Genomic DNA, 24,498 nt, shown 5'->3' with positions numbered 1-24,498 from the left:
GACTACTCTGACCGCCGGCCGAGAGGGTTACCAGGTCTGCCTGTTTGGGTCCGGGGCCGGAGACCAACTGCGAACCTGGGTCCTGCGCTAGATCGTGTGAGGCTCGCAGTCGACGCTGTGAGCCTGTGATTCTGCGACCTTAGTCAGAGGTGTCAGCCGTTCAGAGTCACACCGGCTGTGTGTTGAATCTCAGTGGGGTGGCCGTGCGCTGTGCCGTCCTACTACCACTGAGCTGTAGCAGCTCGGGGATCGGGCGGCGGGAGCTCGGAGAGTCGACGGCGGGAGCTGAGGCAGCCGACGGCCCAGCTATGCGGTGTTTACCGCCGACGGGGCGCCCTGCCGACGGCGCTGCGCACGAGGGCCGTGTCGGCGCCGACGGAGGGCGGCACCCAGCGTCGTTTGGGGAGGAACGATGACGCGCTGGCGGTCGGAATGACCCCACAAAGCCGGATGTGGATCGCCGACGACGGCCGCTCGGGACGGGGGCGGGCCCATCCGGCCGTCTGGGCGGCCGCCGAGTGGCGCAGTATGCCGGAAAACGCCGGCAGATTGTTTTCGTTTGGAGTGTGGGGACTGCGGTGACGCACATAGGCGCGTCTGTGGCTCGGCCGCGGCCCGGAGGAGAGGGGCCGCTGGGCGCGCTCTCCCGCCCGCCCTACTCGCTCTCTGACCGGTCGGGTCGACATTCCTTCCCGGCTGCACACGCTACCTGTCTGGCCCGGCGGCGCCATGCAAATGTGCGCCCGGCCGGCCGGCGGCGGCCTCAGGGCTGCAGCGTCCCGGACCGGCCGGCTCCACACCGCCGGCCGGGACGGAATGCAGCCGTGCCGCCTGACCTTGGCTCGGCGCGGCTCGGCCACGCGGCCGTACAGCTCCCGACGGGTCGGTCGGCCGGTGGCGGTGACGGCTCGCGTCTGCGTCCCGTCTGCCCGCCGCGCCGACCCGTGGCGACCCCGCTGGCCGGCGCGCACTGGATGGTACCGGTCCGCGCCGGTCTCGACACTTGTACACTGTGTGACGGTGCTGCTCATTGCACCATATCCGCCGGCTAACTGCCCCTATCGGCCCTCTCTACCCGCTCTCGACACCGGCTCCGACTGACCCGACTTCGGGGAACTCCACTGATTGAGCTCCCTGAAATTGGTCAGTACATATGTAGTCGCTTCTGTCTCTGCGAGAAACCCGGCTATAACATTGCACTGGCTGTCCTCCGCCGATGCTGATGCCAGTCATGCCACGTGCCTTTCTTTTTCCCGTCTGCTCTTCATTTTCCCGTTTTGTTTTGCCCCACCTCGTGTCCAATTGTGTCCAACCCTTCCCACTATTGTTTTACCTTGTCCTATCCCTTAATGCCCAGTCGTATCTCTTGTCATTTCGTTCCGTCTCTTCCCGTTTCGCTCCCGTCCGCGCACGCTCGGTACCGTTCTGGCGCCACCCATTCAGCAATATCCCATTCATCTGGCTAGTGGCTCTGATATATCCTGTTATCTTGACCTTCCCGGACGTGCGACACAGACCGGCGCTACGCACTCTGTATGCGTGCACATCATTCTGCGTGTGACACAAGTATGTGCGCGTGTTTATTCATCGGTGGTGTGTGTGTGTAACCACAGCGGGGCTCTGCGGTCCCGCGCCGGCGGCCGCCGCTCGGTCACGAGCTCGGCTGCGCGTGGGACGTGCCCGACGCGCGACATCCACCCGCGATTAAGTCGACAGTTTCTCTGCGGCTGCGCTGGAGGCCCGGACGGGTCGAGCTTTCGCACACACTGGCCGTCAGAATCTCTTTCTCTCCACCAGAGATGGGTGCGTATGAAGGCAGGCGCAGCTGGCGTCGTGCCGAGTCCGAGACTGACGATGATCCTATCCCTGCAATCTCAGGCCATCCGGCTGTGAACTGCTTTGAGCCGTACCTCGCGTGACGAGTACCACCAATAGCCAGTAGACTGGCTGGTGGTAGGACTTTACAGGAAAGGCACCATATGATACCTTATTATCCTCTCGGACGGGTTTGCCATGAGATCCAGCCGGTTTACCCGCAGATTTCTGGGAATTCTCGCTGAAGATGATGTTATGCTTTTCCGACGTCCTTGTCTAACTTACCCGTTGTCAATTACGACGCATTATCCTCACGAACATCTTCCGCCTGGTCACGATGTCTTTTCTCATGGTCCAGCTGTGTGAGGAAGGCAGTTCGGTAGTTGCTTCCAGCCCCAGCTGTGCCGCCCTGACACCATCTGAGGCAGCCAGTTAGGTCAGCTATGTGACACAGGCTGTCGGATGGCTCCTGCCAGCCCCAGCTGTCCTGCCCTGACGCCCTCTGAGGCAGCCAGTCGGGTCAGCGGTGTGCGGTAACTTCTGCCAGCCCCAGCTGTCCCGGTCTGACGCCCTCAGAGACAGCCTGTCAGGTCAGCTGTGTACGGTGGCCCCTGCCATTCCAGCTGTCCCGGACTGACGCCCTCAGAGACATCCAGTCAGGTCAAGGGAGGCCGTCGATGTGCGATCGGCAGTCGGTCGGCGCCCGCCGGCCTCCTGATGAGAGCCGCCCCGAGGCCGATCGAGCGGATTACGGCACCGATTTCCGACGGACGGCGCCGCCGGGATCGTGCCGGGTCACCGGGTCAGCGCCGCGCCGCCGCCGAGGTCACAGGGCGCGGACAGGTCACAGGACCCGGCGGCGACGGCTGTGGCGCGTGGGGCGTTCCTGTGGATGTGTGACAATGTGTGACAGCTGTGGATGTGATCCTGTCAATCTGTGGGTTGTTAAAAGGACGACATAGACGGCAAGGGCAACACATCCAGACTTTGTCTGTGAATTGGTGGGTATATGTAGTTGTGGAAGGCTGCTCTCCTCAGAAGTGGCCTGGCCTGTAGATGTGTCCCCGTCGCTCTGTATGTAGATTTACCCTGTGTGTGGCCGCCTGGCGGATATCCCCGGATCTGTGAATGCCTGTGGGCTGACTGTGTGCGTGCGGACGTGAGTGGGGCAGCCTGCGGCGGCCGGGTTGCGGTCGGGCCCGATCGGCCCGGGTCGGATCCGATCGGTCCTGTGCGTGCCGCTGATGGGCGGCTGATGGGTCGGAGTGGGCCGACCTCCGCGCGGAGCCGACGCCGGGTCACCGCGGCTCGGACGGGTCGGGAATTCCGGCACACAGCCCGTCACTCGGAGGGAGAGAGCTGGGCGGCCCCAAACAGAATTGGCTCTCAATGAGTGAAAACGAGGCGGACTTCCAGACGGCTCACTCTCCCTCTTTCTTCCTCCGTCAGTCACTATCGCTCCGCTCGTTTTTGTGGTGTTTCTTCTGCTGTCACTTCCGCTCCAGTCTGTTCACTACCATCGGAGGCTCGGTTCATTGTATCTGGTGTGCCGAGACGCTCGTGTCTCTAAGCGCCTGTCAGTCTCGAGCACCTCCGCGGCTGACTCTGTGCCCCCTCCCACCCAGCTCCCTCCGCGCCCCTCTCCCCCCGTCGCTGATGGCCCGCCGCGGAAGCCGGTCCCGATTGGTGTCCGTCTCGCTGATCCTGGTCTTCCGGTAGTGGAATCGGCACGAACAGAGCTGCGCCACCCTGAGCAGTGCCCCCAGCCGGTCTCTGCCCGTCTGTCCCGACAGCCGGCCCCACCGCGCCGCCGCCGGCTACTGATCGCAGCTAACGAACTACCGCCAACCGTCACCAACCGTCGCTGATAGTAACGGACGCCAGCCGCTGTCAGCCACTCCCATCGACCCCGATTGTCGGACTGAGTCCCATTGCGTCTGTGGGGTTCTACGGCATCCACCGTGTTACGCAACCGCTGCGAAACTTGGCCCCCTCCGCTGTACATAAGTGTAGAGACTAGAGAGTTCTTCTTACCGATATAGACGTGACATTCTATCGGAAATGTAATTCGGTGTCCATTGCTCCGGCGACGCAGATGGTTGAATGAACTACGCCTGTTTCGTAACTCAACTGCGTAACTTTAGTGCGTCAGCACTTGTCCAATCATGTGTAATGAATGGGAATAAGCGGCTCAGCCGCTGGGGACTTACGGCTCTTGCAATGAATGCTGCTACTTTTTTCCTGTTATATTTAAATATACGCTGCGTTCCGTGGAATTAATTCGTGGAGAGGGTGCGCTCCCCGTCATTGATCCCTCTGAACAAAGAACGCTGACGCGACCTTCACTAAAATGCGCCGGCATGCGACACTTTACCGCAAGATTGAGATTGGACTCTGTCTAAATCGTGTCCGGTGGGATTTCAGGACATGCGGGTTAGAACGTGGGTGGAATATACTGCTGACTGACTGACCCAGGAACAAACACTGCTCGCCTCCAGCCCAGTTGCGCTGACGTAACAGATTGCACCGCCCTCCGCCAGCCAGAGATAGGCCGCCGACCGAGTTTTGTGTTTGCGTTTCTCCGGAAGTCTGTATGATATCTTTGTGGTTGTGAAGCGCCGTCGGCTTCTGTGTCCAGGAAACGGACTCTGTGATTGGGGTCGCTGTGTCCGGTGTCAATCGAATGTCAGCCCGCGGGGTTAGTCAGTGACTCTGGATGTCACTGGGCGATACTTTGATACCAGACATTGTTTTTGGGCGCTGGATGGAAGTGTAGTTATCTTGCTAGTTGCTACATAGGTATACACAACACTGTCAGGCTAACTTTAGATGACAATGACTGTGACCATTACTGTCACTCACATCACTCCGTGGCTAAAACTACAGAGTGTTGATGATGCATATCGCTGCCATCACCACTTACCATGGCCGTCAGCCTGCTATGGTGCGGTGATTCAGGGCGGCACATGACCTTCCCTGAGACAATGGCGGTCCTGGGCCGGGCGGGTGACATTCCCTGCTGCCCGATACCATCACCCGGCACCGCCGCGTCAGGGAGCTTCATTTTCCTGAACGGGCCGGCCAGGACGACCTCCAGAGCTGTCCTCTGCCGGCGCAGGTGGCCAGGTGCGCCTGCAAACTGGGACGGTATCTACTACGTCATCGGTGCAATGGTGTGGCGTCAGCGTGCCCCTGGCTTACGTAGAGATCACTCCATATACAGATTTGAGTAGGGAAATTGTTCCTGCTTTTGACATGTTGAATGTAGAGCGGGAGTTGAAGTATAGCAGGGAAGTACAGGGCAGAATGTGGCAAAGAGAGAAAAAGGAGAGTCGAGAGGGAAAAAGAGGGAAGGAGAGATAGAGACCCACGGCGGAGAAAACAGCGCGGTGGGCGTGCCGCTCCCGCGACCTCCCGTTCCCCTGATGCTGTGTGCGCCTCTGCGCGTCCGTCGTTGACGGAGGACGGTTTCCTGGAGAAGCTGATTGTGTGAGCCGCGGCCGCCACCGGACTGGACTGCCGGCAAACGGCCGGCATGAGCACACCGGCTCGGTTAGTAGCGACCATAGCCGCATTTGTCGGTCAGAAACATGTAACTCTGTGGCCAAAACCGTGGGGCTTCCGAACCGAATGGCTGCGCGAATGGTGCTGTGGGGCATCGAAGCCAGATATATGACTGGAGACTGGCTCTGACGAGTGGACGTCAAAGCGCGGAGTTGTCGGAATGGAAGCTGTATGAATGCTGAGAGGCTGAGTGTGTTGCCGGTGGCCTGGGCGCTCCATATTGCAGTCTCACTGGACCACCGGCGCCGGTGCTCGTTTCTACACCGCTGGGTGTTGATCGGCGCGCGATCGAGCCTGCTACCGACCATCATCGGATCGAATCGAATCAGCGGCGGCCGGCTGAACGCTGGCGCCGGCGGCAGCGTCTTCGGAGGTGGCCCTGGGGGAGGGGAATACCGACTGCCGGTTTGAATCGGGAGCGTTTGGGTTTGCGCTGTTAGAATCGGGAGGGCTGGGACTGTGCATGCTGGGGTGATTTGGGAGACAGCCACCGCTCATATCGCTACCGGGCAGACCTAGTTCGCTTATAAGATTCGTTTTGCATTCAAACTCCAAACGCAAAACATCTCGAATTGCCATCCTCCGGAACGAACAGAGAGTTTCCTCAGAAGTAGAAGCTAATCCGGTCAAATATAGCAACCACTAGACCGGCTCAAATCGCTAGACGGTGAAACCCAGAAGTGGTACACGCTGCATAGCGATCTGATACCGATGCAGGCCAACCGAGCCACCGATACCTGCAGATTTTTGTTGAATGGTCGTTTTTATCCGCGTATTTTCCTCCAATGTGACTGACCTGTGCGACGGAATATTCCACGCTATGGTGACTGAATGTGAGCTCTGAATGCCGAACTCGAGTGGGTTAGCCGTATCCGCTGTCTATCTCGGGTGACCTCGTGGCGTGTTTGGTCGACCTCCGGCCCCCCGCAGAGGCACGCAGCCGTGCTGATTGAACCTAGAGAATGGTAGCATCCATTAGAATCACGCATCGGCTCGGTCTTCTCTATGAACTACTTGGATTTGATATTTATTTGAGATCCCAGGCGGGCGGCTGTGATTGCGCCCAATATTGGCTGGAGCCAGCGACCTCGCGCCCACTTGGCGGCATCAGATAGCTGATGGGTGGCGATGGGCCGAGCGCTATCAGCCGCCGACCGGCCGCCGCGTTATTGCCGCGATGGCCAGCTGGTCGGACCGACTGGGGCTGCGCCGGCTCTCTGACAGCAACGAGGCGGATCTATAGACACTGCTGTTCATCGGTGACGCCTATCACAGCTGAGCTGAGGGGCTCAAGAGGGTGGCATGGCGGAGAGGAAGACAAGAGCTGTCTCTCCCCCTCTCACCGATGACCTATGAATGGGAAGTGGGCCGATGGCGTGCCTCTCGCCGTCCCCGTGTGGGCGGGGGCGGGGGTGTGTCGGCGCCCCAGCTGGGCGGCCCGAGCACCTGTGTCGCCCGGAGCGGCCGCCGGCTGACGGTGCGCTCCGCTCGGCTCTGCGCGCCGTGTCCGAGCCGGCGGCGGCGGCGCGCCGGCGCTGGAGCGGCCGCGGCGACCGTCCGGCGGCCGGCCGTCAGTGCCGCTCCAGCCGTCCGCTGCGCCGCCCGCCGCGCCGACCGACTCTCCTCGCCCGTGTCCGCCGGCCGCTGACACGGTGCTCGACGAGAGGAGAGCCGTCCCAGCTCGTGGCTCTGTGTTACCCGAGCAGCAGCGTCGGCGGCCGCTCGTGGCCGCAGTGAAGCCGGGCCTAGCGCCGCGGCTAGATGGGCATCGGCGCCGACTTGTCAGTCATGCTGCCCGAGTTCCTGCAAAACTCGCGCCTCAAAGTGTGGGCGCAGCGTATGTCGGGCGGCGGCCGCAGCAAGCCGGCCAAGAAGACGGCGCCGCGCACGCCGGCCTCTCCGCGTCGCGCGCCGTCGGCGCCGGCGGCCGGCTCCTCGGCGGCGCCGGCGCACGGGCCCGAGCGCGTCTCCAACTACCGGAGTGTGCGGCACCACCGGCAGCCGGCTCCGGCCGCCGGCAGCGCGCCGCGAGCCATGAAACCCACCCAGCGGCAGACCATCAACCTCAACAGGGCCCGGGTGAGTGCTGCTTCCTGCTGGCTGTCAGGCCGGCAGCAGGGCCGGGATGTCGTGTTTGGGACCACGGGTGGAGAATGTTTGAAAAAGTTACCCCGGCCGGCGACCGAAAGTCAGAAAGACGATGATCAAATATTTGTCAACGATTCAAAAAAAAAAAAAAACCTATTCTGTGGCATAGAATAATGGATGTCTGCCGTTTGTAGGTTTTTAGGGAAAACTGCTGCACGCAGGTGCTGAAGATTTCGTAATTGTAACAACAATTTTGCAACACGCCTTAAAATTTCGGACGCATGTCACCTAGTGCTAGGTCAGGTCATCAGGTCAAATTTGCTGGATGATCGTGCTAAAAATGCTATCATGCCCTTTGCAAAGCTTATTCCGTGGAAGTTGCAACCTTCCCACACAAAACAAAATGTCAAATTTGACAATTTTGACCCTCTTATTGATTTGAGCTCGCACCTGAAATATTATTCACGACCGAGCCTTAAACGAGTAGGTAATCGAATGTTTTGTTTGCAGTGTTTAAGCTCCGTTATGTTCATGAACTGTGAGAAAAGTTGTCGGAGAACGCTAAAATCAGAGAAATTTGGCTTTTGATGATCTATGGTGATTTTATTATTGAGCTTGCCTAAAACATGACCAGATTTCTCTGATCACGTTTCTCGCTCTTTCAAACGTCGTTCCGCTTTTCGCCTCGTAGGTAGCCCAGTAGCCGAGTTAGAAGGAGCGTGAAAAGCCCACCTCTCGACTCAACGTGTTACGATAAGGCCACCACCCTGGCGCGGGTTAAAATGGAGGAGCCTTGAGCCCCAGCAGCTCGTCCTTCTATCTCACTGATATTACCCTCGTCCTGTCTTGTGATGTTATTACAGTGCCGTCTTACGATAACGGCCCTTAAATATGATTTACTTCTGTTTGATGAAACATGTCGGGCTCCGCGATGAAAAGACTTAAAAACATAGAAGCTCCAAAATGAAAATAAAGTAAATTTTAAAGAACTTTGCAAGGTAGATAAGAATGATGAGAGACGCTTTTATAGATGGCAGTTTTTTCGTATGGAGACAGCTTTTAGGATTTACAAAAGTGGAAAAAGTTACCCCGGCCGCGCCGGGGTCGGCTGAAAGTTACCCCGGCCACGGCCGGGGTGGCCGGGGCAGGTTCTCCACCCATGTTTGGGACGGTTGGTCGCCTGTGCTAAATTCGATTACCGATATTCAAACCGAGAGCTGCAGCGGCTCGTTGACCTACCAGGCCTACAGTAGGGCCGGGAGTGTCGTGCTGCTTGTTTATGACGGTTGATCGCCTGTGCTAATTTCAACTGCCGATATTCAAACCATGAGCTGCACCGGGATCGGTGACCCACTGCAGGTCGCGGTAGGGTTAGCATGAGCTCAGTTTATATAATCTCCAGTTGATCCTCCGGCAGTCAGTGCTGCGCTTTGACTATCATTTTAAGGACTGATGGCGCTGACCCGGTATTCCAACCCAGGCGTCCGAGTTATATTCAGTGGATTCGACTGTCCCATTCATAACAGTGACACTGCCTGGGCTGCGTTTGTGCTGAGTATGCTGATGCCGCCTCAGCACATGTCAGTGCCCGGCCGTCCTTGGTCCCAATGTGGTGTATAAGGTTTGCAATGCAGAGCGCGCTGTGATTGTGGCTGATTAGTCGGGGCGAGGATTACTCAGGCAGCATTACCAAGTCGACACCTGGCTGATCTCACCAGGCAGAGTGAAAACCGGATTACTGGTTTCGTCAGGTTGTAGCGGGCCGCGCGACCGCGTCTGATAAAATATCAAAATATTTGTAGCCCAGCGTGAAGGCTGCAAGGCACTAGTTTGGCCTTAAATGAGCTCAAACCACGTTCTGTATTGTCCGTAGACGTTAGACCGCTTACGTCTATTTCGTTTGGTTCGGAAAAAAAACCCTGTGTACATAATTTGTTTTTTTTGTGCTCTATACCTTTGATCTTTAGTTATTCTTAAATTCGTTAACTAAGCGGACTTGTGCTTGGTTTTGACCTCGTGACGGTGGTCTTATTACATCATTAATTTACTGACTCATTAATGGTGCCCGGGGCCCATCCAGTGCATCATAATCATGACAAAAGTTCGTTTATCACCGTCTAATGACTTGTGACCAAAGGAACTGTCCATGAGGAAGAATAAAGAAATAGATCAGGCTTCCTTCCTATCCCACTTCAAGCGGATTCAGCGCGAACCGTTATAGTTTCCGAATTGAATAAGCATTTGTCTTCTGTCGAAGAACGATACGGATCTGTGAATTGTTAGTCCAATTTGTGACCATTGTTAAGGTTGATTGTATCTATTCATTCGCCAATTATCGCTCCCACTGATAAAATGAATGGAAAGTTAACTAGAGATGAATCTAGTCTTGAGAAGTGAAGCGCCGAGGAACGCACGATTCTCTGGGACATTGTGCTGAGTTGTCTGGGCGGATATATGATGAGACACAGCTGTCTCGGAGACTGATGAGACGATGTCTGGAAGAATGACTGATAAGACAGAATTATCAGACACAGGTAGCATATGTGAACTGAAGGGCTGGTGAGCCAGATCTGTTTCCGCATCCTGTGTTGCTTTCCGTGGCTTGTGACTGTCACGGCCCCATGCTGGGGGAACCAGATGTTGCCCAGCATGCCGCGGCGCCGTGCCGACCGGTGGTGTGACGTCACCCCGCCGGCCGAGACAATGCCGAATGTGGGCCGGCCCAGCTCCGGCGCTTTGTTGGCGATCCGCCGTGAAAGAGCGCCTCCTCACGGATCGCCAGCGAACCGCACTGGTGGCCTGATAGCGCAGCTGCACCGCAGAGGAAAAACAGCCGCCGTCTCGGGTGTTAAATGTAAACAGACGGGAATTGAAGAAAACCCAACAGCAAAGGTCACTGTTCGTTCTGAACTGAACTGCTGTGAACAAGTGTCGTCTGGTGTGGTTGGCCACTGACCGGGACCTGCGGGTCTGTTGGTGATGTTTGCCATATCATTGAGTGACATGATATTTGCTCAAAGCTCGTGGAACGCGCACGTGTTATTCAGTTTAATTAGATGACTAATGCATGCTAATTTTTATAAACTGGTAAGGGTTTCTGTATGCTTTACATTTTTGTATTTATTGCTTAAGCCCGTACGATATGTGACAGAGTGTATGGTCACGTGTCAGCTGACTGCCATCGCCTGCCCCCACATGGCTGTCACGGAGTTCTTAGCCTCTCGGTACGGTCACCTGGTCTTCTGTTGTCCTTGAGAAAACAATTAGTTTCAGACGCACTGGAAGCCCGCTTGGACAAGTTACAGGAACTGGCACCTTGATGTCAAGTTTGTTTCGTTATTGCCTGTGCGCGGCCGGCTGTGGCATGCGCAAAGCGCATTAGTTGAGCGCATTTCAGGACATCAAAGCGATGGGCGAGCCATGCTCATTGTTCTGTGAACTGCCGGCCTTTGTTTTGATGAGTGGCCGTCACAAAAACATGTGCACCGCACAGGTGTTGCAGATTGGGGAATCCGGTCCGCTGTGTTTCCTGGGAAAGCTGTCCGGCAGCCGGGCACTTTTGTCCCGTCTGCGTTTGATGTTCCCATTTCAGCAGCGCTCGTTTGCGTGCTGTGATCGGTTTTCCGGGGGGGATGGGGGCAGAAGTGGCTAGCTGCCGGTGGGAGAGGGCCCAGTGGTGGGAGAGCTCGTCGATGGGAGACGCCAAAGATAAGATGCCCCAACGATGGGAAAGGACCGAAGATAGGAAACTCCAACCATGAGAAAGGTCCATTAGACTGGAGGTCCCAGCGGTGCGGTGGTCCCACGGACGGGAGTGTGTTTTCCAGCGACGCCTGTCGCCCGGTCCCCACCGCCGGCTGGGCCCGATCGGTGGGAGCCGAGCCGGGACCCGCGGTCTCTCCCGTCCAGGATGGCTGTTGTGCACGACTCGGCCTTATGCACGCTGCCGGCGCCGCCACGGTGCGCCGCCGGCCACTTTCACCAACAGATTGCCAGTCACACCGTGAAAGGTGAACTCCCGACGCTGGAATGTTGTTCGACGAGGGCTCGAAGAGGTGCTCCGATCCGCCCCCTCGGCCACCGAAACATCGACCTGCGGGGCCGGGCGCTCGGTGACACTGGACCGAGACGGGCCTGACGACAGTCGGGGTGGCCACTCCGAAAGGCCGCCCAATTTACGGCAGACGCTGTATAAATGGCCAGCTCTGGCTGAATATAGCTGGCCGGCCGGTGGACCCGGAGACAGGGCGGACTGTAGTTAGTAAGATCAAAGCCACAGTGGAATGGTTATTTAGATCGCTTTCTCAATGCGCTAGTGGTTGGTTAAATCGGTGTCCCAGTTCGTAAGCTCTTTTTCCTGGTGACCGATGTTGGGCATATCGATGTCTCGGCGATGGACCGTTGTTAGATCGGCGTCTCGTTGACCTTGTTTTCCTGGCCGACATCTTGACGGTTATATGTTGGGTGCTTCAGCTGGCGTTTTGGCGGACGGATCGGTGCAATGACGTTATCTGGGAACTGACCGCGACCTACATCGTCGCCAGCAGCTGGGCTGAGTCAGTGAGTCAGACTCCTATCTGGCGACTCCCGGCGGTGGACGCGTGCCACCGCGTCCTCTGAGTCACCCTGTTCGCGCCGCTGTCAGCGCCGACAGCCTGGACGAATAGTGCACGAACGGGCCGGACCGTCACTAGAGGAACACGTGACGGAAGGGAGACGGCTGACTGTGGTGACGGGAGAGAAGAGAAAGAGGGAGAGAGTTATATCTTCGGTCGCTTTTCTCTCTCTACGACGAGCAGCTGTATGAATGATAGCCCAACAGATCTGTCTCAACTACTCTACGATCGATATTTCACCAGCAGTGTTTGTGCTTTGTGTCTCCTTCCACCGGTTGGGTAATCGGCTCGGTCGCTTTCGGGCGGCGACCGCTGGCGCGCGGCCCTCGAGCGAACAGCCGCGTGACGGGACATCCGTCTCCGGAGTGTCGTCGCACTCGTCACTGCGCAGTGACGGGGTGTGTCACACAGCGGCTGCGTCACAGTGTGACGGCCCGGTCCCCGTCCGGGTGATCCGCATCCGCAAGTTTCCATGCATCTTCACGGCTGTGTCTCAATGATGCTGGATGTGAAGCTTGGAGACATGTCACCGGTACTGGTGCCACCTCGTCAACACAACCAATCGTACGAGTACACGAGTAGACGATCCCCGTCCTCCAGCGGTGACCTCCAGCAAAGTACCGTTCTGATGCCCTAGCAGCGAGTCCTTGCTGGGTTCTGCGGTCTCTCACAGAGCCTGTTTGTTGCCCCGGCCGTGCGCCGTTCGTGTTGCCTGTCTGTGTTGTTTTCGTCTGTTCTGCGAGCTGTTTTACTGCGATGCGGGCGGATTCTGCTGAGCCTGTCTATCGACTCAGTGGCATGCCATTACTCTGATGCGCTCGGGTGAAGGACGGCGTTTTGGTACTCATATTGAGTACTCGGGTGCTTCGCATTGAGCTCCGGCCTCGGCTGAACGGACGCTGAAGTAACGCACGCCTGGTCCGCTGTCGACCCATCCCGCCGACTCAATGCAGAGTGGGCTCATTATCTGACGAATGTGAATCATCCAAACGACCGGAGGACTGTGCCGCCCGGCCGAATTGGACCCGTAATTTCTTATCCGTAACAAGCTCCGCTCAGAAAGCGACCTTCACTGTCCCATTGAGGTTGTGCATAATTAATCACAGGATTGTCGTCTCTGGTCGCTTTGATAGATGCAGTTGGCTTTAATACCTAATGTCGGGTTTCTGCTGTTGTGGAGCTTCTCCGATGTGAGTGCCTGCTCTCCGTGCTGTATGTTGGCGAGTCGCGGTGGCCTGTATGTGTCGTGTGCCGTGCCCGGGCGGCCGTGGGTCGCCACAGCTGCCGGCCGGCCCACGCTCCGACTCCCTGATCATCTGATGACGTCACAGCACCTCTGCCGGGCGGGGAGGGGGCTGTTGGCAGCCAGTGAACGCCACCCTTCCTGGGAACACTGGCCTGAAACGGCAGCCGCTGCCAGCCGGCCCCGTCAGCGCCAGGAATAGTGTGTTTTGGTGGCGGGTGGGCTCGATCGGGCGGAGGTCGGCTAACTTCGTCCGTCCGGATTTACCGACCCGACCTTCCGCCCGGAGCTCTGACCTCATAGCGGCATTCCGGACTTTTCAAATGCCATCTTGACCTTCGAGAGGTCCTGCTAACCTTCGAGAGGATATGCTGGCTTCTGAAACACCATCCTATCCATCGCGAGGTCACACTGACCTCTGAAAGGCTATCAAACTTCAGATCAGCCGTCTCTGTCTTTCAGCGGCGTGCTGACCTCGTGCGGAGCGCTCTGACTAGTGACTAGAGAGCCAGCCCGGCTCAGTAGGGGACTATAGACGGGCATTTGAAGGAGTCCAACTAAGACAGGGCCGTCACCGTAGTGTCACGGGTCGTTACGGGTGGCCGTGACATCAGCTGGCGGCCTCTGCGGCTAAGAAAGAGCTCGAGAGTCTCACTTTGACTCCGTTCCGGCACCATCACCACCCCAGATTGTGCCTTCCTTATGGGAGCAGCCGTGCCAGCCTTCTCGGGCCGGGCGCTAAAAAATAATTAGAATGGGCTATTGTGAGCTGTGTCGGTGGCGGTGGCGCCAGGAAGCGACTCTCTATACCACGACCTTCGCTGGTGTCCCTGCGCTCGGTAAAAGAGAGCTTTGTGCGGCGTGAAAGGAGTTGGAGCCGCTTTTCGTGCGCAGTTTATTGGAACCCAGCTGTTGTGTGAGCCCAGCCGAGTGTGTGTGCCGCTATTAGAGTGACACAGTCCTCTCGAGTGTGTTCCTTGTTAGTTCTAGCCTTCATTCCGCTCCGGCTGGTGGTATCCCGCTGTCGGTGATTTAGACCTGCTGGAGGAGGATTGCGCCGGTATTAGGCCGTCAGAAGCGTTATGATAATGTTTTTCAGTGATGTCGCCTGGCCGAGCGGTCGGCTCGGCGGTGTTTGGCCTCACGCGCCGCCCTCCCTTCCTCGCTGTCCCCGGCTGCGGTTGCGACACCGACTGGAGAGGAGATCGGTGCAGCGGGGCCGACGGACCACCGCCGGATGGACGGCTCGCTCACAGAGAGCCGACCGACCCGGCGGCCGCGGCGGCGCGTCCTTCAGAGTGTCCTTTAGTGGAGCCCTGCGGTCCGGCGGCCGCGGAGGGCTCCGCTCCCGACCGGCTGCGCTCTGGGCCGGTCGTGTCTGACACGCTACTGCAGCGGCGGAGCCTGCACACGGAGCCGGCATAATGGCCTGATTAGCATTCAGAGGCCGATACGCGGGGCTGATTCGGTCACCAGTCTCGTCCCCGGTCCCTTGACATCAGGGACTTGTTCTCTATGCAGTGATACAGGTGATCTGCCCTCGACGTCGGCACTGGTGCTCTCCGAACCTTACCAGTTTCTGGCGCCATATGGCAGTTCGAGCTAGCGCACTGCATTATAGTACAATCAAAGCCAGGTACAGGCGAATGGAAGAGATAATATTGTCCGTTAGCTGCCCACCCGGGTCCCGGAGTTGCCCGTCCGTCCGTCCACAGCGCCGCCTGGAGCGCCATCTGTTGGCAGCGGCAGAACAGAGGGCGCTGCCGTGCCATGGGTTGTCCGAAATGGGCCGGCTAGCTCTTGTTGGGCTCTGGGCTGGTTTGTATCCCATAGTCTGGCATGAGCGCACTCTCCAGAGGACAGGAGAAGGAAACTGTGGAGTGCTTCTCGCTTTTTTCATAGACTGTTGGGTTAGGGTATGATGTCATAATCCATCTTGGTTCTCCTTTATTCATGAGTGGTTGAGTATGGGAGACCGTGGGAGTTTGTCCCCGCTTTACCAGGGGAGTGGAGGACGGACGGCCTTCTGAGCTGGACTGTCCCGCTGTGTGGAGGGACGGACGGCCCGAGTCCGCCCCCGCGCCGCCGGATGCAATCGAGCTCGGCTGTCGGCCGGGTCACCAGGGTGACCTTTCTCACAGCTCGGAACATGCTTGCGCAAGACGCCTGTGAGTTCCGGAATGTATGAGCCGTATTCAGAAATATACTTTCATGATATCAGCTTAGGCAATATGAAGTTCCATTGAAGGTGACTCTTATGTGAATTTTATATTTGGATGTGTCAGTGTGTGTTTCGGCGATTTTGATGGAGCGATGTGTGTAATGCGTGTATTACACGTTTTGTGAACTCTCCACCGGCCTTAGCGCACTGTCAGACGAAGTTTAACACTCCGCTGGTGGGACCTTTTGTGGATATCGATGTTGCTAGCTGACCCATCGATGACAGCATTCGGTTTAAAATTTAAATGGATGGAGTGGTCAAGGAAAATGTCGGTTGTGGTTCAATGAGGACGAAGAAAGTGAAATGTGTCCTTGTCAAATATGACTAGGAAGTAAAGTGAAAGGAGTGCCTGATATTATTTTTCAGTATGTGCAATATGTTTGAAGCGGGCTCTTCGCCGGTCGTTAGCGTGAGCTAGCTCGAAATCTCTCTTCCGCCCAAACGGACTCAGTGTAGCTGGCTTCACTAGGCGGCTTGATCACTCCTCTACAGGGTGTTTCACTAAAAGTGTCAAAAAGTAAATGCCTATTAAAGTTATATAAAATATGCAAATCACGCGGTTGCGCACGTGGCTTTGTTGCAAATTTTTGGACATTTATGCTTTGTCCATTTAAGATATATTTTACACTCATACGGAGCGAGGGCAGGAGGTCAAAGTTACTAGTCGTTTTTTTCCTTATGCAGAACAAGAGCAGGTTATTTACACCGCAACAGGAGGGGTGAATTACACTTACCTTTGGTGCCATCAGAAACATTGAAACCGTATGCCGACTTTTCAGGAAACGTTTTATTCTCTCACCTCGCTACGTTCCAGATTATAAAAGGTTTAAAGGGCTTATTGAGAGGTTTAAAAGGGTTCCTTCGATGCCGGTCCCAGTCCAAAAAAGACGGGGTCCCCCACCTCTCGGCGGAAACCGTTGAAAAGGTCAGGGTCTTTTTGAGGGTCTTTGAAGATAACAAGAAGCTTTTCAACATCAGAAATAGCCAAGGCCTTACAAGTTATCAAAAACAGCCACTATAATGGCTGTAACCACCAGGAACTGGCTGGATTAGAAGTTCCTGCGCCGAAAAATCAGCTGCCTCGCCGCCCGCCTCTGGCCAGCGTAAAGCTCCGATCTGTCACCGCTTTACTTCTGGTTTTGGTCAGTAGCTCTCGCAGAGCTGAGGAAGACTCAAGTCGCATCACTTCGGGAGCTGAAGAGCACCATTCAAGGCTTTGCCGACAGTCTGGACGCTGAAGATGAAAACGGGCTGTGAGGCACCTCCGGACACGTGCCGAAACGGTGCATCAAAAGAAGGGGCGGATATGTGGAATAGGTTTGAGTGACGGTGCTATCGTTTTATATATTCAAATGTCCAACAATTGCGGATGAAATGGTATGCAAATTTCCGTAGAAAACATTGTTATTATGTGCATTATGACCTTTTACTTTTTGACACTTTTAGTGAAACACCCGATGTGATCAAGCCGCCTGTTTATTTCCCCGAATGGGTCATACCGGCCCCGGCGACCGCTCTCAGCCGGTGATAGAGCCCTGCGGCCGCCGTTTTCCAAAGTCGGCCAAACGGCCGTCGGAACCGCCGGCGGCCGTCGGAACCGTCGCCGCCGACGACCGCGAGCCGTCGTCGTCGCCGATTCATGACTCGGTCAACGGCTGGTCATATTTTCCGTGACGTCAGCCGGTCGGCCGATCTGATCGCCGGGCAGATTCTCGTCGACGGCTGCCATGATTGAGCGCGCTTTAATCGGACGGTCGACGTGACCCGGTGACCGGGCGGCTGTCGTGTGGGAGGCCGCCTCAACGACGCCGCTCCCCCTAGCGACTGGTCAGTCCGCTGGCGATTAGCTGTCCGTCTGCCGTCGATTCGGCATTTGATGTGTGCCTGTCGGTCGACTTTATTTAGTATGAGCGCTCCTGGTCGCTGCAAGACTTTCACCACCGAACGGTTTCTGTTCTTTGGTTGTTACTAAGCTTTGGAGCTCTACATTTCGAGCTGAGAGTACTGCTGAGGGTGGGTCGCCGAGCGGCTCCATCTCCCTGTATCGGACACTTGGAGCCGCAGCCTTGAATCTGACCTGAACCCGGAACTGCAGAAACTATATAACGATAGCTATGAACTAGAACCACGACTCCGTCTGAATATCTCTTGGCGGGAACTTCTGAAGCTTTACGCAATTTGAATTCAACACTTGGGAACTGGTCCATTTCCGGAGTATTGTCGCTGAGTTTCGCCATCCTCTGCATGTCTGAAACTTTGTGCCGCCGCGCCTCTGTCATTAATCTGTGCGGTCGTCTGGTGCAGCATCACTGAATGGACTGTAGGGGCCGGCTGGGTCTCCACTCTCCAGTGTCATTGGCTCGCTGGAGAGTGATTTCGGTGGCCCGCTGTGTTGGCTGAGTGTCCGTCGTCTGCCGTTACTGTAGCTCCAGGGGCTGGAATCGCGGTGCCCCGACGCTCGCTTTGCAGTCCGCCGCTACGCCACTCCGTGCCCTGTGGAGCTCATCGCACGCTGAACAGTGACTTCTGAGGCCGTGCAGGGGACCGAAGCAGCAGTGCCGCTCCCCCGGGTGAGCGGCGGTGGTCAGTCCGGTGAGCGGCGGCGGTCAGTCCGGTGAGCGGCGGTGGTAGTCCGGTGAGCGGCGGCGGTCAGTCCGGTGAGCGGCGCCCGCCGGACGGCCCCGTGGCGCGGCTTTCCTGTCTGACAGCCACTGGCCAAGGCCGTCCGGCGGCCTGTCGCGTCTGCCCACCGCACCGGTAGCGGTCGGGGGACCGGCCAGACTGGCACGGTACGAACTGATCGCCAGGAGGCTCCCCAGGGGCGTCGGCGTTCGCCTCTGGCCTGACCGGCTGCTGAAGATTCACTCAGATGGGCCACAGTGCAACACTTGGGCACTCTAGGCCATAGTGTCTGTCGGGGCGCGGTGCGATTGACAGAGCTGTTCTTACCTCCCCGCAGAAGCATTTCGCATCCCTTTCATTCATTCATTCATTCATTCATTCACCTCAGCTGTTTTGGAAAGCCAGCGTCAAAGCAGCTTTTTGTGGCAAATAGTGCTCCATCACAGCTGCTTGATGAACCAGCTGGCTTCTGTTACTGTTCTGTTCGAATTTATCGGCTGTTTGTAAAGCTTCTGTGGCCCCGATGGGCTGTCGGTCGGACGTTCCGACAGGGAACTCATTGTCATTCCTTGAGCGGCGATCAGCCGTTGTTGATGCCGGTAGTGACCTTTACAGCAGGTAACTGGGGGATTTGGAGTCCGGAGAGGTGAGGCGTGGGAGGTGAGAGACGGTAGTATTTCTGGACTCCTCACCGTGCCGTCCCCGCTCTCCGGCGCCACGATGGTGAATGTTTCTCGCTGCTTCCGGGGCTCGTTTCCGGCACCGTCCTATTTCGTCTGAGGTCGTGCGGCCGGCGCCGGGCGGGGACGGGGGCGGCCATTGACTGAGCTGAACTGCGCTGGGCGGCGGCCCTATCGGCCGCTCCCGACGCCCTCGAGTAACGAGCTGTAATGGCTCGCGCCGGGCGCCGCCACCGCCAGCCTCTCTGTCCTCTAATGACCTCGCCGGTGTAATTGGGCGAGGGCGGCGCCGGCCGCCGCTGATACGGAGGTCAGCCGGAACCAGTGCCGACCCCCTCCTCCCATCCTGCTGACGGTGGCCGGACGGACCCTGATGGCCACCCTAGGACCGGACCGGACCGGACCGTCCGGCGCGGGATGACGAGCCTCAGCCCGCCGGCGGCCCGCTCCCTCCCCGAGTTATGGATGGTAGGTCTGGGACGGTGCCAGACGCCATCGGTCGGCCTTGACCGAGCCGCTGTCCCGCGGCGCCCGTACGCGTGTGTGCCAGCTCGACCGACGCTGGGGGAGTGTAGGCTGTCTGGTGTACTGCAGACGACTGTGCTACTTGGGACCTCGTGTGACGACGCCAAACTCATCCAATAGCCTGCGCCTTTCTGCGTGCAGACTGCAGAGCGATAGCTGTCAGCTAGTCGCTCTCCTCCTGCCCTCTCCTCTCTCTATCCTCTAACGTCAAGGCCGCCTCTCTGACACGCGCGCAGCTCTGCGTGTGACGACTGTTCGTACTGCGTGACCCCTCCCACCCGCCGGTGCCGGGGTATGTGTGTCACCCACCCTGCGGGCGGCGCTGTCCACCAAGTGACACGCGCCGGGCCACTCCGGGGGTCGTCCGTGGCGGCGCGTGCACGCTCCCTGCGGCTGGGTGGTCGAGCTCACCACTGTCCTGTCCAGCTGGCACCCTTGCTGCTGCTTTGTGAACTACTTGGCACCGCGCTACTGCAGAAAACCGCACGGAGACAGCGCATTGCCGGCGAGACACCCGCTTCATTATGGTCCCGGAAATGTCTGGCCACGACTGGGAAGGGACAAGAGTGGAGATTGGATAGAGCCGGCACTGGAAAGTTGATGATATCATGGGAAAGTTTTCTCCCAGGATTGCTGGCTGTTGTTGCGTCGTTATCAGCAAAATGTTCCAAAACTAGTTACTTTTGTGGGAGGTTTTGGCTAGTGAACACGACGATTTCAACATAGTCGCGCTGAGCTGAATTGTCTGTAGTGGCAAATGGAATCTATCGAGCGTGGCTTTCTCTCCCTCTCCCCTCTCACTCTCCCTTCTCTATCCGGCGCAATGTCCCTACCTGTCTCTGAGCCGGCGGTCACGTTGCAGCCCGTACGTTCCGTGGTCCTGTGTCGCGGCTGTCACCTGCACCCGTCTGCCGGTGGCATGGCCGCTGGCCGCTCCCAATGGCTCCCGGAAGGCAGATAGGCTGACTATACAGGCAGCCATGCTCGCACAGATACACAGCCGGCTGCCGCCGGTCGCCGAGCGGCCGGCTCCAGTGTCTGCAGAGACAGACAGACAGACAGACAGACGGAAGGACGGACGGAGGATCTGAGGTGGGGTCGTGCAAACACGGGGGAGAGCACGCGTCCGGTCGGTGACAACAGCGGCCGACGGGATGGGCGGTGCGTGAGAGGGGCGTGACGGGGACCTGATGGTGGGGTGGGTCAGCTACTGATGCAGGGTGAGACACAGTGGCTGATCTGAGGTGGAGACATGTCACTCGCGGACGGGCTATGCGAGTGGGATTTGGGGACAGCGATAGGTCATCCATAGAAAGCACAGTACGGATGACCTGAGGTATGAGTACTGATGTAAAACAGGATAGTCATATGGCATATTCAACCACTTTCTGTTTGGTCGGTCGACATAAACTCTATATGTCGTCCTAGATGTGATCTCTGATTGGGTAAAACATCATGACCTTTCGAGCTCTATGTCCAGACTCGCGGCCAATTCCTGCCGCAGCCGCCTGTCGGCCGAGGCTGGCCGTGTTAGCTGCCGCAGCCGTCTGGCACGGACGGCACACAATGGCGGCGGTGACGTCACTGACCCTGGTGATGACGTCATTATGTGGCAGGCTGCCCGGGGCCAATGTCACCGCCCCGAGCGCGTCTGGCAGAGGTGGTGGTGGCAGCGGGGTGTGGATGCGCGGCCCTGGAGGCGGGGCGTAGCGAGATGAATCCTTGGGTGGATGGGTTAGCTCGGATTGACATCAGCGACTGACACTGTTTTATCCAAGGCTATAGAACTCCGTTTTATCATTCACCGTGTTATCGCCTACGAGTTGGGACTGGGTGTATAGTCTCTCTTGAAAGTATCGCGTCCTGGGCTGCGGCGGCTCAGCGAACTATTCCATTCAGTTTGAGGACCCCAGTAGGGAGGTCATGGCCTGTATCATAAAAAGTACGCTGTAACACGATTTCACGCCAGCGGTAGAAGGAAAACTACTATATGACGCAGGCCCCATCGGCTGACAACTGGGTCAAAACAGGCGGAGGCCGGCCAAAGGTCATGCTCGTATCGCTCTCCCTTGACCCCGTCCACCGCCCCAGGCGGATACCGGTGCCTCTTGGGCTCACCAGCCGGGCGCTCATTGGTGTGCCTTACTGGGCGCCAATCACTCAGTGTGCGTGACGCGTAAAATCACAACGAAGCGAAGTTCCGCCATAACCCTTACTGTGATGAGGCCTTGTGAATGACGTTAACAGGTCATGCGGGGGGGGGGGGAAGCCTGGCATAAAATAAGTTTTTAAAAAGAACATGGCTGAACAGCATTTCTTCTCTTTTTTGTCGCCGTTCACTAGCCGGCTCATTAAAAAGAGAGAACTTCAAATATAGGACTAAATGGCTAGTCAGCGAATTGGCGAACTGGCTAGAGAGATAATTTTTGTTTTTGAATCCGCTTACGAGTGCACGTGCAAGCACGGATGCATTCTGTTTGCGGGTGCAACTGATGATTGTTTGGGTATATGGGCACGGGTTTCAGGATTTTACCCCCCCCCCCCAAAAAAAATGTGACAGTCGTGCCGATGACGAGTCAAATTGCTAACTTTGCAATGAAACAAATCTCAACAAATCCTCTGCGAGCAGGGTGGCTTTCGTTGATCACATGCTTAGCTGCCATCACAAGTTACCGGATGGCGACTGCCACCTCCCCCTATCCCTCCGCAATAGTGGTCGGCCAGCGCCAGCTGACGGCGCCTGGCCGCAAAAACGGCGTATGCCGCCCGTGCGAATCGTAACGGAACGGCCACCGCCGCCGCCGCGCCGCCGGTGTCGCCGCTGCTCCGGGGTTATAGTTCAGTGCGATAGTGCGCCGGCAGCGGCCGGCCGATTGGCCGGGGCGTGGTGGTGACTGTGGCGCAGTGGTGCGACGGTGGTGAGCGGGACGGGAGCTGTGACGGTGGTGCAGTGGAGGTGCGCTGGTGACGGTGTGGTGACGCTGTGGGATGTGCGGCACTGTCTCGGTGTGACAGAGCGCTGTGACGGAGCGCTGTGACGGTGTGACGGTACCTGTGACCGGGTGTGACCCACCCCGCCGCCACGGGTCCGGCGCAGACGAGCGGCGGTGAGCCGACGCGGCGCGGCGCGATGCCGGCCGTGGTGAGCGTCGGCCCGCCGTCGCACCGGTCGGGCCGGCCGCCGCTCTACGGCACCGGGGCCGCGGCCGTGCCGCGCTCCGCCAGTGACGGAAGCGTGGCTCAAATCAAGGTAAGCAGCAGCGGCGCGGACCGACGACCGGCCGCCGCTGGAGGTCGGCCCGTATAAGGACGCCGGCCGAGCGGACCGGACCGGCCGCCCCTGAGTCAGCCGGCGCACCGACGGGCCTTTGTTCAGCGTGGGCAGGCTGCGTGCCGCCGCCACCGACATGGACGGCTGGCGGCACTGATGACGCCGCGGTGGCGGTGGCGGCGGCGGCGGCCCCGTCCGGGCGCGACTCACCGGTCGTAGACCGCACCGATACGGTACCTTTGCGGCGCGCGGCGGTCCGCTGACGGCGCCGAGTCGGCGAGTCGGCGGCGGCCTCCGCTGGAACGATGGCGTAATGCCGAGATCGCAAACGCAGATAGACGCAGAGTGGATACATCGGACTTCGCATTAGCAGCGGAAGGATATGCCATCTCTGGTAGTCTCTCCGCTATACCTCGGCTGGCGTTCCCTGCTCGAGGCTAGACCGCTGAGTGAGAGCTGGCGGAACTGTTTATCCGTCTCTGAACGGGCTTGTGACCGTGCCCAGAGCTGCGGGGTCACGGCCGGGCCGAGGGGGCGGCGCCGCGCGACCACGGCGTGCGGCCGGAAGACGCGACTTGGTCAGGTGTCGGCCGTCGCCGCCTCGGCTCCGCGGCGCCACGGTCGCCGGCTGGCCAAGGTCAGCGGCCGGCCACGGCCACGGAGCCGGCCGCTGCGGCAGCTCGGCCGCCGAGCGGAGCGCCGCGCAGCGCGGTCACCCGCCGAACGGTGGATCTCATCTAACAACGACGGGCCGCCCGCGCAGTGTGGTAATGGTTCGGTTGCGTACGGCTGTCGCGGCCTGGCTGTCCCGCTCGGCTGTCGCGCTCGACTGTCCCTCTCTGGCTGTCCCATTCTGGCTGTTCCGTTCGGACTATCCCACTCTGGTCAACACCGTTACGGTCAGGGAGTCGTCAGCCGGCTCGGCGACCCGCCGCTGCACCACTGTTCGCTGCCCTGTGTCCCAACTCTGGCCTGTGTCCCCGTCTCCAAACCTCCCTGTCTTTGTGTCGATCTCGAGACACCACTGATTGCGATTCGCACGAACACTCAGAGGACCGGACGTCGAGCGGGCCCTGCGGCACGTGTCTCAGTTCCTGGTACCGGGTCGGCAGGACCGGCACGTGAGCAGCTGGTCCAAGTGGGCGGTCCTCCCGCCCGGCTGTCTCCCCGCCCCCCCCCCCTTCCCGGTCCCCTCTCCGGTCCCCTCTCCCCGGCGCCTGGCGTTGGCCATTGAGAACTAGCGCTCAATGAGCCGCCACCGACCATCCGGGGAGGGGGGAGGGGGAGCGGTGCAGCAGCGAGCTTCGTGGCCGGGCCCATGGGAATCTGGGCGAGCTTGAGTGGTGGGCAGAGTTTGAATGAACTCATTGTGGAGATGGGATGAGCGTCATCAAGCTCAGTAGGATAAGATGAGAATGTAGAAAAACGTTCTGATCGCTGTGGTGCAGTGCAATGAGATGCATGAACGGCTGTAGGAAACTTGTGTTCAGCGGAGATTTTGGCTGAACATTTTAGAGGAGGTCGTGTATTGATGAAATGGGCGGACGGGATAGCTGTACACCGAGACAGCGATCCACTCCAAACTGGACCTGTCATGGCTGAACGGACCGTGTCTGTCAGTCGGCGGGTCGCGGGCTGCCACTCCGGACAGGCTGATGGTGTACCACTGAGACACAGTCGACAGTTGTGCCGCAGTCTGTCGGTAAAGACGGACCCGTTACCCTTCGTCAGTACTTCGGCGGATTCTCCGGCAGTAAAACTGCGGATTTGTCATCATTAAGCCTGGCCGACTGTCAGCACTGAGGCGGCGTATCGCTGAAAGTCGACTGATCTGTCCCCACTTAGCGGCGTCA

The 24,498-nt window shown here is 58.2% G+C and overlaps 1 protein-coding gene across 15 annotated transcripts in view; it reads left to right on the top strand.

The window, feature by feature from the left end:
- LOC122364413 (MAP/microtubule affinity-regulating kinase 3-like) overlaps positions 1-24,498 on the top strand; it is a 69,847-nt gene that overhangs the window by 12,262 nt on the left and 33,087 nt on the right. For 2 of the 15 annotated variants that reach the window (XM_043334749.1, XM_043334742.1), the window contains exon 1: positions 6,953-7,458. The exons of 4 other annotated variants lie outside the window; for them this stretch is intronic. In XM_043334749.1, coding sequence (XP_043190684.1) covers positions 7,141-7,458 — 318 coding nt within the window. In that variant the 5' untranslated portion in view covers positions 6,953-7,140. Of the gene's footprint in view, positions 1-6,952; positions 7,459-22,133; positions 22,625-24,498 lie in introns of those variants that run through there. 9 more of the 15 variants (XM_043334746.1, XM_043334744.1, XM_043334750.1 and 6 more) reach the window with 7 other exon arrangements.

The sequence above is a fragment of the Amphibalanus amphitrite genome, unplaced genomic scaffold (assembly GCF_019059575.1).
Source record: "Amphibalanus amphitrite isolate SeventyFive unplaced genomic scaffold, NRLGWU_Aamphi_draft 000675F_arrow, whole genome shotgun sequence".
NCBI classification, from domain to species: domain Eukaryota; kingdom Metazoa; phylum Arthropoda; class Thecostraca; order Balanomorpha; family Balanidae; genus Amphibalanus; species Amphibalanus amphitrite.
This window is presented reverse-complemented; position numbering and strand designations above follow the sequence as displayed.